Raw genomic sequence first — 13,078 nt, 5'->3', positions numbered from 1 at the left:
TATATAGTGTGTGTGTGTGTGTGTGTGTGTGTGTGTGTGTGTGTGTGTGTGTGTGTGTGCGCACGCGTGTATAATTTTTTTTTTAAACAAGTATGAAATTTCTGAATTTCCAAATTCGAAACATGATATTTCAGCTGCCATCTATTCTCTGTGATATAAGCTACCAATACATAAATCTTCTCTTAATAATCTGTACTTTCATGATATGAATATACAAGACTGATTTATCAATTAAGATTTTTTAAATCAAGGTGTTAATGTAAAATCAATCATTTCTCCTCAATGAATTACAAACTATTGCGAGTAATCTTCACTTGACCATGATTGACCATGACCCAATTCTTTATAAAGAAAATTTATTAATATGTATGATATCATTAATTATTTTATAGAGTTGGATGCCTCAATGAATAAAGATATGAGCTGCACATATTGCTGCCTATTAATTTCATGGTCAATCTTAACATTGTTTTAAATAAACATAACATTTGTTCCAAAAACTGACATAAATTGTGATTAATAATATAATAAATCTTTAAAAATCAATGCTATAGACAGTCTATAGTACGTTATGTTACGGAAATAAATATGGGAAGCATAAATCTTCTGTCTATTAATATGGAAGTACAAGTCTGTCTCACTTCTTTTCTTCACACAAGTTATATATAAATGTTTTGAAACATACTTTTTGCTATTAAAAACACCATATTTTCACTAGCTTCATGTAAAAACATGAAAAATATTTTTAAAAACCGTACAAAAAATAACAAATAACATACACATAAATTGTACGCAATAAAATTACATGTGTAGGTATATACAGAGTGTCCTAGTTTAATGGAAATAAGTTTATCTCCTAAGTTTGACGTCGAAAAAAATTTCTGAATAAAAATTGTACGGTCTGAAAGACAACAAATAAAATCTATTTTCACAAAAATTAATTTTTTACGAATATTTTCAAAAATATTTCGTAAAAAAATGGTAGATTTTTTAATAACTCTACTTTAATACTTTTATATATAGAATAATTAGAAGAATACTATGTAAAAAAAAATCATACAATTCCACTTTTTAAAAATGGCAATGACCTTCAATATAACTTTGAAAAATCACTTTTTCAAAGATAGATTTTGCCATTATTTACCTCTCTTCTCTTTACACAATTTTTGTCTGAAATATTATTTTCAAAAATGCTTTTTATAAGATAGTACCGTACTGAATTAAAATGAAATATTTTATACCCTACATATATATATTAAAAAATTATACAGAACTATAAAATTACTTGAATCAAAAAGATGCATTCTTCATTATAAAGATTTAACTGATTTCTAGATAACTAGATTTAACTAGATTTAACTGAATTGAATGAACTGATATCTAATTGGAGCTACATCTTTCTTTCTCTTTCATATAGAGGTATCCCCTAAAATGTATGAAGTTAAATTCGAGTTTAGTATATAATTGATGATATCATAAACATTTCAATATTCAAATGCAATCCATTTATCTTCTATGACGACCCAAATAAGCTTTACAGTTTGGACAAGTATGATGAACATCCATACATTCATCTATACAACAGGGAATCAAGCAGCAACCAAACCAACATCTAATATAGAAGAAAATAATTACACATTATATACATGTAGTATAAAAGAAAAATAATTAGACATCTATATAAACATGAATAATCTGAATATTACTCATAATTACCCCAACAGTGCTATAATAACACCTGAGATATAAGCGATCATGCCAGGTTCAGTTTTTGTCACCGTATCTATTTCAGCATGGCAGTGTGGACAAATTGTATGAGTCGACTGTGGCCCAACTGGAACAATAGTCGTGACTATAGTAGGTCCGTTTCCATCTACAAAACAAGTGTAAAGATAATTAATATAAAAGATAACAGAAAAAGTAATTAATATTTTGCCAATTATATTAATATAAATTCAATGTCTTTTTGACTTACAAGTTTGTGCTGGTGTAAATGGACTAGCTGGAGGAACGCCTCCTACATTTTGAGAATAAGCAGGTGGTGCATAAGGTGGTGGTTCATAAGGCGGTGGTGGTCCATTCTTATGCATGGTTTCCTTCTATCTATTAATATCAGAATTTAATAATATAATGGTTGTGAAGGAGACAGGCTTAATCACAAAAATCAACAAAATTATGCTTTTGAAAAAGTAAAAGAAAAAATCTGGCAGAAAAAATACAATTATCAAATTTCATAATGTTATGCATAAAGTTCAAAATTTTCTATTAATTTTTATTCTTCTAATATTTTATTAATTTAGTAACACAAGATCTTGCTAGGCGCTAATATATCAAACAATGTATATAAATCTAAATTAGCACATTAGATGTTTGTATTTCAATTTATATAATTACTTAAGACGCAAAAAAAATCATTATCAGATAATGAAGTAATGTAATAACTAGTTGCCTATCGTTACATCTTAGTATGACGCGAGACGCTAAAAATAGAAATTATCGCGAGAATACCAAAAAATCGAAGGAACGATAAAGTCTGTTGATAACTGTTTTCGAGTAGACTGTTAGTTAAAAATTATTTCCATCGTGAAATTTCGCTCAAAAAAGAAAAAAAATAAAATGATAGGACATGGAATTCAAGCGAAACCTGCCACTCATCGAAGGTATTCGAAGGCCGTTATCCGAATACATACGAATGCCGATTACAATGTTTAATGAGCATCCCGAACGATATTTGTACTTTGTTAATATCTACAGTGTATTGCGATAATACATTCGTGATGTTGTAATTATTTGTTTTACATAAAGTGATAAATCCAACCTTTCGTTTGATTATCGGATTCTCAACGATTCCAATAGAGACTGCTAGAGGCACACGCAGCACACGTTTAATATGCAGCACTTACTAGCACTCACAAACGGCACAAACTTCTTTTCTTTTTCTTGCCTTGTGCTTGTGCTGTGGATTTTCGACTATCAGAGAGTATGGTGAATTCACATTGCGTGCGATATCCAGGGTGCGGTCCATTTGACAAATGCTCCGTTAACCAATCAGAAGAAAGAATTTTACGAATCGGCCAATCAAAGAATATTTCGAATGTATGTAGCGACTCGAATGTATGTTACGTTGATCTACATCGAGCGTACTTTATGTTTAAACAGCACTCGATAGCGCTGTGTATAAGTTAGAAAGTAGGTTAGAATTTTCTTCTCGCAGTTTATTCACAAAGTGACAATTATTGTTATAAGAAATTGTAATAACTATCTTTATGTATATTACAGAATGTTTAATAACATGAAAAAATGCCTGATAGCCTCAGTTAGGGTTCATAAGAAATTGTTAACCCGATTAATTCACGTGGATATTTTGTCGCCTGGATTTTATTTTTCGAATATGAATGCACGATGTTCCAATAATGCAGTCTACAAACGATTTTACTGTCATGATGCGATCGATGAAAAAAATGTAACGAGCGCTGAATTGAAATATCATAAGCAAAAGTTGGATAAGCAGGAACTGGATAAACTTCTGTCCGATCCTGAGAATTATAAGCGTTTTCAAATATTAGAATTAGAAGTAGATGTTTTGCGACACAATGCTGAAAAAATACCCAAGAATATTAAACCAGGAGAATGGTTGTATCTGCTGAATACACAGGCCAAATCAACAAGAAAGTCAGCGTTTTATTTTCTATTTATTTATTTATTAGAAGTTCACCTTAAATTAATTTTAATCGAAATATTTCTTTGTACAGAAAATACCTTAAGTTTTTGTGGCTTAATGAGATGAAATTAAAAAATGATAAGGAAAAGAAACAATTGAAGAAAGCTGAATGGCTTGCTAAAAAGCAAGAATTGACCGAGGATACTGGTGAAATGAAATATGGTCTCTTGAATAATACGCTATTCTTGCGTATATATGAAACAACTATAAACCACTATTACAATGGTAGATTGATTTATAATATGATGTTTGAACCAAAGCTAGTGTTTGATTGTGGTTATGAAGAGCATATGACTAAACATGAGATACACAATTGCAGCAAGCAGTTAGCTCTCTCATTTGCTCATAATCGCACCCATGCCAATCCTCTCACTCTTTATTTCTGTAATTTTAACAAAGATGGATTACTCAAGCAACATCTTCATCAAAATATACCTACTTTGATGCAAGATGATTTTCCTCTCATAATGACATCACAATGTTACTTAGATATATTTCCAAAAAATCAGTTAGTGTATCTCACTCCACACTGTAGAACAAATTTAACTAAATATGATCCAAATATGGTTTATATCATAGGTGCATTGGTAGACAAGGTAAACTAGTAATAAGACTATGCATTCATTGCATAAATATTTATTAAATTGGATTTTCATTTACAGGGAAATTCACAACCATTATCTTTGGCAAAAGCTAAAAAACAAGGTATTCAGATGGCTAAATTTCCTTTAGAACAGTATCTCACTTGGGGTGTCAGCTCGTCAAAGAATCTTACACTCAATCAGTCGATTAAAATAATATTAGATTTGAGGCACACGGGAGATTGGAAAGAGGCATTAAAGAACGTGCCAATTAGAAAATTAAAACCTTCCAGAGAATGGGCTATACAAAACAAACAGAGTTCTATATTTTCAAAAAGATCACAGATTCAGGAGGACTCCAGCATTCAAAATTTTACATTTCAAAACAGGAAAAATGTTAATTAATTTTGTTATATTAGACTGTAACAAATTATATGAGAGATAATTATTTCTAAAAGGAATTTGTTATTTCATTCTTTATTTATTTCTAATATTAATTAATAAATTAATAATAAAAATTAATAAATTAATTTAATAAATATTAATAAAAGAATTAAATCTTAACAATTACAAAATTTTATAAATGTGATATGTATTGGGTTGTCCAAAAAGTTCGGGCCGTAAAAGATTTAAATATAATAAATGTATGCTAAAATTTAAGTCTGCGTTTAATTTTCAAAATCAGTACGAACTTTCCGGACAATCCAATAGAATACATACGTGATGTTTGTTTTGATGTTTCTTGTGGATCATCATCTTGTTTATTTATTTTCAAATAGAAATATAAAATTTCTCAATTTTTAAATTATTTTGCATTTTTATAAAATGAAATTGCAAGATACAAAAGTTATTTATATGAATCACTAAATGTTAATTATTTTCAAAAAGATTTTTTTAATGCATAATGCATATACTATGCAAAACTTCGTAGTTAATCTTTTTTGTAGTAGTTAATACTTTTTCATTCCTTTTTTTTTTTGATATTTTTTTCATATATCTTTTTCCTGTATTTTAAGTACAGAAAATATAACAATACTGCTACCAGAGAGAAACCGTCATCACATCCATTTTCTATTGATAAAATTGTATCGTCAAAAGTAGACGTGGTTCGTTTCTGTACTAAATCCTCACGCTTCTATCCTAAGAATTTAGTACAGAATCACATCTACTTTCAACGATATGATTTTATCGATAATGAGAAAATGTAGTCACGTAGTAATCCCACAAATTCTCAAACTGAAAATGGATGTGCTGGTGGTAGTGTACGTATGATTTTGATGATAACAGGAAAAAGGCTGGTATGGCCTCTTTCAGATTTTTCTCTGATAATGGTTAAATAGGCCTTTACGACACATAAAAAGTCATCATATTGTTCATAGTTGTTTGACAAGATTCTAGATGGCGTTATGGACGCTTATTATTTCTCGTGGTACAAGGTTTCGAAAATTGAATCCCCTAAAAAATAATTTAAACAATTTAATGCAATTAAACTGATTATAGAAGAATATAAATATGGCGGGAGGGAAAAATAGTCAGACTGGATTTCAACCGGTAAAATAATACAAAAAATATTAGAAAATAAGAAACAATATTGTTTCACATATTTACAATCTAACCTCTTTCATTATATTTTGCAAGGATTCCGATGTTCATATAACTTATGAGGAACAACAAAAGATTAACAAATTTGCTAGACAAAATGCGAAGTTGGAAGATTATAAGGAAGAACTTAGAGTAAAACAGGTAATCTGTTTAAAAAGGATTCAATATCGATTTTTTCTTAAGACTTTGTTGACCTTATTTGGTCATGCACACAGTGATCATACATTCTTTATTGTAAAGGACAGTCTTTTTTGTTTTAGATAGCTGTCCTTTAGATTTTTTATTTCTCCAAATTTCAATTTTGTCCTTTATATTTCAATATGTTCTAATATAGTCCAATATAGTAGATAAAATCAATTTCAAACCATCAAAATAATGTACATTATCTCAATTTGATTATATATGCAATAAAATTTTATAATACATACAATAATACAGATTCTTGAAATCACAAACTAGGTATCAATCATGTAATTTTTTCTTTAGAGCAGAAACATAAAAAATGAAGATTTTTATATATATAATATATAGTTCACACATACACATACATACATACACACGCACACACACACACACACACACACACACACATACACACACACACACACACAACAAATTTTCACTTCACATTTCTACCCTAGGAAAAAAGTTACATGTTTAATGTCCTTGATCTGAAAACATGTAGAAACAAAGCTCTAAAATTTTTAGATTTGTTTATTTTCTTTAAGAAAATATGGTCACTGTATATAGTCATAGACTTTGCATATATTATGGACATTAGTATCAATAATGTGCAATAAAGATTATTGTTATTATCATTAACTAATTATTTGCAATTGGCAGAACGAACTGAAGAATTTAGAGGATGCTTGTGACGAACTAGCTCTTATGGATGACGATGCAAAAATACCATACTTTATTGGAGAGGTATTCATCTATCATTTCCTTGAGAAAACACAGGTGATAAATTATTTTTTCATTGGTATTGTTTTTTTTAATTATAATTATTCAATCAGTATTAACAAGAATTTCATTTTTAGAGTTCTTTAGAAGAGGCTAAAAGTAAGAAAAAAGAAGAAATTGCAAAATTAGAGGGCAAATGTGCAGATTTAAAGACAATCATGTCTCAATTAAAAACACAATTGTATGCGAAGTTTGGAACTCGTATAAATTTAGAATCTGAAGAATCAGATTAATATTTTTCGTCATTGATGCATTTATTATCATTGTATATTTAATATTAGAAATTTACATTATTAGTATAATTAATAATTAATTGTGAGCAAATACAACTCTTTAGTGTTAAATTATAATTAATAAATAATTATATATATTTATATTTTATTTGCATGGCGCAATTTCCTTTGAGAGGGTTAATATAACTTAAAATAGAATTTATTTAAATATTTCTTGCAAATATATAACATGTAAAGATTTTTTAAAAAGAATTATTTGAACAATGCTTCTTGATTAAGAGAATTAGCAAGATTTACAATATCATAATTACAAGTTGTCTAGAACCCCTGACGGGATTTGATGACAATGACTTATAGATTTCTAAATGCTTTTTACAGAAATTTTCTTTAACAGCATGTACATATTGATATATTTACTATTTTCAGTGGACTAATTATGTTCAATAAACATTCTTCCAAGTAAGCTTTTGGCTTTGTAAAAATCCTACCAAGTAATCTTAGCTTTTTTGTTATGAATCTATATGATTTCTTTAGGCAATAATAATGAAAAATTACTCTCTTAAATGTATATGTTAATTAATAAAGTTGAGAATAAAATCTAGATCTTTTTCAGATAAAGGACAACAAAAATAGAATTTTTGAATTTACCGTTGAAGATACTTTTTTTGATATCCAGCAGTTATCGATTATTTGCATCGATTATTAAAATAAATAAATATAAATAAAAAACACATTTTATAAATACTGATTAGTAATATAGGATACCGATGGCAACATTGCCAAAGCTAATTAACTAAAATTATCAGTGGAACTGAGCCTAAAAGTTAAGTAACACATACTAAATATTGCATAGGATAGAAATGAAATTTGGATATTAGCCAATTTTTAATTTGGGATCTGTTTTCTGTGATTGAATTAGTGTACACTTTTGGAACTTAAAATGAGATATATATTTGATGTTGGCGAAACCAAGAAAAAAAGTTCTACTGCAATCTATTGCAGAAATAAAAAACAGACTTTGTTCTCTCATTTTAACACTATAAAAACGATTGGAATACATTCAGCAATTTTAAATTTTATTATATTTTCTGTATATGTAATATATATAAATTTATAAATTTTTCTGTCTTTTTCTAATAATTAAATACATTGTTATATGATTGTTCATCAAAATGTTACAATAATTACTAGAGCCTTAATTTCATTTCATGGTAGTATCATACTGAATACATTAAAAATAGTATATTTCAAAATTTTAATTAAAATAATTTTTTTAATATGAAATAAATAATTATACATAAGACGTATTAATATTTATATATATTATAATTAAGAATGTGTAATATAATTAAGTTATAATAAACTAATTTGCGAAAAATCAGTTTCAAAATTTAAATAGTAATAAATTCTCTTTCTTCGATTTAATCAATATTCACAAAAAATATGAGTTTTTAATTAAACTTTATGTTTTTATAGTATTGAAATGAAGTCAAATATGCAATGGTAAGTGAATATAGCAACACTTGTATATCTGTAATACTTACAGGAGAATTTCTTAATTACGTTTTTCTTTTGATCAGTCATTCGACACAATGAGCTCAAATAATTCCTGCAGTGGTCTTTTTCTGTCATCCGGCTTGAGGTAAATTTAGTTTCACCGGCTTCAATGATCTCAGTACATGTTCTACCATGGCTTATTCAGTTACTGTCTAAGATCAACTTTGAATATCGTGATCAATAAAATAATTATCACTGTGCTTACATAAAATATAATAATTGCATATAATATTTTGCAGCAACAAACAGTAAGAATACAGTTTCAGTGATAAGTAAAAAATTGAATGTTATATAAATAATATCTTCTTTATTCTTTGGTCTTCATATAATATATATATTATATTGTATATATAGTATATATATAGTATATATATTAATTAATATTATTATAAAAGATCTTTATATATATTACGTGTATTATGCATTATACTCATAGTGTTAAGAAGTAAATCTAGAATTGAGAAAAGAAGAAGATTGTGTCTAATACTTTTTTCAAATATATTTATATATGTATATATTATACTATAATATACATATATATGTAAAATAATATCTAAAAAAAATAAAGGATTATCTATACGAGGGAATGGAGATAGCGAAGGAACTTGTATTAACTCTCAAGCAAAATAATAAGTCGCACGTTGGGTATGGATTGCAAAAGGAGTGCGAAGCTCTTGTTGGGCACATTTTACAAAATATGATCAGATCCCAGATGCCTCCTCTGCACGCTGTAACGAAAAATAAGGAAGATTCTATTAGATACAGAGAAGAAGGTATATATCTTATTTCCCATGTTGTCCCATGTGCTGTAATACATTCTAACAAATTTTCAGGTAATCAACATTTTGTGATGGGTAACGATCTGGAAGCTATCGAGTGTTACACTCTGAGCTTGGCATATGCTGATAGCGATGAACTTATGGCATACGCACATGCAAATCGATCCGCTGCTTTATATAGGAAACAATTGTATAAGGAATGCCTGATAGATATTGATGCGGCTTTGTCTCACGGATATCCAAAAGAGAAACAAAAAAATTTAAGAGATAGAGGGGATAAAGCGATAACGGAAATAAAAAAGTTGCTGCAACTAGACTTGAAGGATATTGATGATCAGAGAATTACGAATGAATCACATTTATACGACAGTATCGAGAAATCTGTTACAGAAGACATTGAACACGTAAAGAACAGGGCAATGATGATAAACAATGAAGGAATCCCGCAGAAACAAGGCACAACTAACGAGAGTTATCTCCATTATGCAACGAAGATCCCTCCGCGGAAACCGAGATATTTGCAAGAAGAGAACTTCTCCAAGTTAATGAATGGCCCAAGCCGAGAAGTTCCCGCTGTTAGTGATGGCGTCACGATATCCTTCTCTGAGAGATATGGTAGACATTACATAGCGACACAGGAATTTAAACCTGGTGATATAATCAGCATCGAAGATCCGTATGCACATGTTATCTATGAAGAACGGTGAGCTATTAATTAAATTGTATTGTTTAAAATTTATTTGATTTATTGTCTCTATCTATATTTTTCGATATATTTACATTCTTGATTTGAAACAGACAAAGGTGAAGATAAATCATTGTAAGAGATGTAAGATTGTGATCAAATATATATAGACGCATCAAATATATATAGAACACAAGTTACTTATAAACTTCAAAAGTTTAGATAATATTGATATATAAATAATTATATAATATTGATAATATTGATAAGATTAGATAATATTGAATTTGATATGATGACTATAAATCTCTTCTCATCTTCTTTTATTTTAACTTTCTTCTTATTGTTAGCATAAGTGAAAAACTACCGAGAACCGATTCTTATAATTCTTTCTTTAATCTTTTTAAAAATAAGAGACCATGATTTAATCATTTTATGATTTAATCAAAATTACAATTCTATCTAAAAGCTACAAAAAAAAATCAAAGATGCAAGGAAGGATTGATTTTCTTCAAACTATGTTAAAGTTTTAGAAAAAAAAAGTATTAAATATATTACGATCAAAATCTAGTGATCAACTATATAAGAAAGAACAAAATAAAAAAAGATAATTCAAATGTTCATTTATAAGAAAAGAAGTTATAAACATAAGTAGTTTAGTTTTGTGATTTCACAACTACATTCTCCTCCTTAATTGTAGAAAACTTGTATACTCATTTATAGGTATTATACACATTGCCACTATTGTCTAGCCAGAAGCTACAATCTAATACCGTGTTCAGAATGCCCGATAGCTCAGTATTGCTCTGAGAATTGCAGGAAGCTGGCGTGGGAAGCGTGTCATGAGATGGAATGTCCAATTCTAAAGTTGTTGACGAACTTGCTCAATGTTGATAAAGATAAAATAAGAATGATTTCGAAGATCATTCGATTGCTGATTGTAGTGACCCAGAATGGAATTAGAATTGAAGAACTGCAACAAGATATGAAAACTGCGGAATCTAATTCAGGTATACATCTATCATATACAAAATATTAATATATTGGAGTGTTGATAATCACATAATTCTTTGATCCTTTCTATTGCAGACAATAGAACGGCAGGATTTACAAATACTGGGATATTAGACAGTTTTAGCGCGCGGTCCGCACTGAGTCTGGCGACCAATATGACTACGAGACCGCTGATCGGAATCAGCGCTTTCGCCTGCATCTCGGCCCTTGTGGTAATTCTTTTAGCTACGCAGACAAAATTTTTTCCTAAGAAATATGAGATTGATGATTTGAAGGATATCAGCGAATTTTCCGAGCTCAAATTTTGCGCCAGTATAATGTTTCGTGCTTGTGTAATAATGTCTTCTAACTGTTTTTCAGTGAGTTTTCTTTTTCATTATGATTTCATTAAACCATTACTACTTGGACATATTTTTTATATCTTTGAAAATATGTTGCTAAAGAAATTATTATATATAATTAGTTTCTCTTCCTCTTTCTCAAAATATAGTTTATATATTATCCTATAGATACAACAAGAACCAGGAATTGTGTCGGGTTCGGGATTATATGTGGCTCACAGTCTATATAATCATTCTTGCGCACCAAATACTTTTCGACATTTCGAGGGACTGACCATGATTACGCGTGCCTTAACACCTATACATCCCGGAGATCAAATATTCACAAGCTACGGCGGTATTTATGCGCACATGCCACGATCTGAGAGGAAACAAAAGATACTGCAAGATTATTTTCTCGATTGTGATTGTCCGGCGTGCAAAAATGACTGGCCGACATATAATGACATTCTGCGAGAACATATTGGATCTATCTCCAAGAATAAGCAACTCGTGGAAAAACTGACGCCTTTCAGGGAGAGATTACTCGCAAATATGTACGATATTGAGGCGGTGAAGGCCGTTCTAGATATATTATACAAGGAAGTGAATAAACATCCATGTGAAGAAATACTCCACGCGGAGCAGTATTTAAAAAGTTATTATTTGGGTAAATTTAAATAAATTTTACAATTAATGCTTTATGCTTCAGCATAGTCTTCGTATGTTTAGCTCTGCTTATTGATTTTTGCTTTGATAATTTCTTGCTCACTACTATTTCTTTGATTAATATCTTTAAGTAATTATGTACTTAATACACTTTGTTTTTCTTATTACAGTAAATAAAACTACTTTCAGCAGCAATTATTGATACAATTTTTATAAATGGCTATTTCCTGCTTTGCTTATCGCTTTATCAACATTCGCTACAATTGCGCGACACAATAGTAAATACAAAACATGTTCTTTTGAATTTCAGATCCATGAATTGTCAAGAAATATTAATGGTAAGATTATAACATATTGTTTTAAGAAATATTCTTTTCTTTAGAACATATAATATCTAAACGTTAACTTATTATTATTATATTTATTATAATTTATTATAATGAGACAATTTGCATCACGTATGTTGCGTGAAATATGCACAAAAGAAAACTCAAAGTAATTTTTTTCGATATAAAATTTTGTTAAATTATTGTATTGTAAACATTGGATATTTAGATAAAACAAATTTACTTTATTTAATTATAAAAAATATTATGATATCCTATCATAAATCATTGGTTATCAAGAAGGAATTATATCAAGGAAAACCAGAAAACGATCTAGGAAAATAAACAATATAACACGATTTGAAATAGAAAATACATTAATAATTACTTATATATTTTATCGTAATAGGCATTCAATATGACATGTTACAATCGGTAACAGTGTCGGATAGGAAAAAGTTTTAGGGGCAGTGTTTCAATTTCTTATTCTGTGTGTACACTATACATTACTTTATCAAAGTAAAAAATAATTTACAATGCGCGTATCTCAGCAAGCTCGGCGTCGATAAAATGAAGTATCGTTAATAGTACTTTACACTTAGTGATTAAAAATTAAAATTCATTTCAA

The 13,078-nt window shown here is 28.8% G+C and overlaps 4 protein-coding genes across 4 annotated transcripts; 3 read left to right on the top strand and 1 right to left on the bottom strand.

Annotated features, from left to right (window-relative positions):
• Positions 1-1,506: 1,506 nt before the first annotated feature.
• Positions 1,507-2,090, bottom strand: LOC105624175 (cell death-inducing p53-target protein 1). The gene is made up of 3 exons (XM_012205536.1): positions 1,976-2,090; positions 1,717-1,873; positions 1,507-1,612 (listed from the first exon to the last, which is right to left on the bottom strand). Exons 1-3 carry the CDS (start codon positions 2,088-2,090, stop codon positions 1,507-1,509), a joined length of 378 nt encoding a protein of 125 aa, XP_012060926.1.
• Positions 2,091-3,280: 1,190 nt separating this feature from the next.
• On the top strand, positions 3,281-4,753 carry LOC105624177 (mitochondrial ribonuclease P protein 1 homolog). Its single transcript, XM_012205537.1, has 3 exons — positions 3,281-3,672; positions 3,753-4,317; positions 4,384-4,753. The coding sequence occupies exons 1-3, from the start codon at positions 3,281-3,283 to the stop codon at positions 4,705-4,707; spliced, it is 1,281 nt and encodes a 426-aa protein (XP_012060927.1). The 3' UTR covers positions 4,708-4,753.
• A 1,061-nt stretch (positions 4,754-5,814) lies between these two features.
• Positions 5,815-7,557, top strand: LOC105624178 (prefoldin subunit 4). Its single transcript, XM_012205538.1, has 4 exons — positions 5,815-5,853; positions 5,941-6,045; positions 6,748-6,864; positions 6,945-7,557. The coding sequence occupies exons 1-4, from the start codon at positions 5,815-5,817 to the stop codon at positions 7,098-7,100; spliced, it is 417 nt and encodes a 138-aa protein (XP_012060928.1). The 3' UTR covers positions 7,101-7,557.
• Positions 7,558-9,243: 1,686 nt separating this feature from the next.
• LOC105624173 (SET and MYND domain-containing protein 4-like) lies at positions 9,244-12,139 on the top strand. The gene is made up of 5 exons (XM_012205533.1): positions 9,244-9,430; positions 9,491-10,139; positions 10,845-11,131; positions 11,211-11,494; positions 11,645-12,139. The coding sequence occupies exons 1-5, from the start codon at positions 9,244-9,246 to the stop codon at positions 12,137-12,139; spliced, it is 1,902 nt and encodes a 633-aa protein (XP_012060923.1).
• The last annotated feature ends 939 nt before the right edge of the window (positions 12,140-13,078 follow it).

This window comes from Atta cephalotes (assembly GCF_000143395.1).
Source record: "Atta cephalotes unplaced genomic scaffold scaffold00074, whole genome shotgun sequence".
Classification (NCBI taxonomy): Eukaryota; Metazoa; Arthropoda; class Insecta; order Hymenoptera; family Formicidae; genus Atta; species Atta cephalotes.
The sequence above is the reverse complement of the archived record's forward strand: the minus strand, read 5'-3'. Positions and strand labels throughout refer to the sequence as shown.

Excerpts from the sequence above, each read along its gene's own strand:
- LOC105624173 (XM_012205533.1), top strand. The coding sequence starts at position 9,244 with ATGGAGATAGCGAAGGAACTTGTATTAACTCTCAAGCAAAATAATAAG. Across the intron at positions 9,431-9,490 it reads TATTAGATACAGAGAAGAAG|GTAATCAACATTTTGTGATG; the intron begins GTATATATCTTA and ends ACAAATTTTCAG. Across the intron at positions 11,132-11,210 it reads AACTGCGGAATCTAATTCAG|ACAATAGAACGGCAGGATTT; the intron begins GTATACATCTAT and ends TTTCTATTGCAG.
- LOC105624177 (XM_012205537.1), top strand. The coding sequence starts at position 3,281 with ATGTTTAATAACATGAAAAAATGCCTGATAGCCTCAGTTAGGGTTCAT. Across the intron at positions 3,673-3,752 it reads CAGGCCAAATCAACAAGAAA|AAAATACCTTAAGTTTTTGT; the intron begins GTCAGCGTTTTA and ends TTCTTTGTACAG. Across the intron at positions 4,318-4,383 it reads TAGGTGCATTGGTAGACAAG|GGAAATTCACAACCATTATC; the intron begins GTAAACTAGTAA and ends TTTCATTTACAG.
- LOC105624175 (XM_012205536.1), bottom strand. The coding sequence starts at position 2,090 with ATGCATAAGAATGGACCACCACCGCCTTATGAACCACCACCTTATGCA. Across the intron at positions 1,874-1,975 it reads ATTTACACCAGCACAAACTT|ATGGAAACGGACCTACTATA; the intron begins GTAAGTCAAAAA and ends CTTGTTTTGTAG. Across the intron at positions 1,613-1,716 it reads GTTATTATAGCACTGTTGGG|ATGTTGGTTTGGTTGCTGCT; the intron begins GTAATTATGAGT and ends CTTCTATATTAG.
- LOC105624178 (XM_012205538.1), top strand. The coding sequence starts at position 5,815 with ATGGCGGGAGGGAAAAATAGTCAGACTGGATTTCAACCG. Across the intron at positions 5,854-5,940 it reads GTCAGACTGGATTTCAACCG|GATTCCGATGTTCATATAAC; the intron begins GTAAAATAATAC and ends ATATTTTGCAAG. Across the intron at positions 6,046-6,747 it reads AAGAACTTAGAGTAAAACAG|AACGAACTGAAGAATTTAGA; the intron begins GTAATCTGTTTA and ends TGCAATTGGCAG.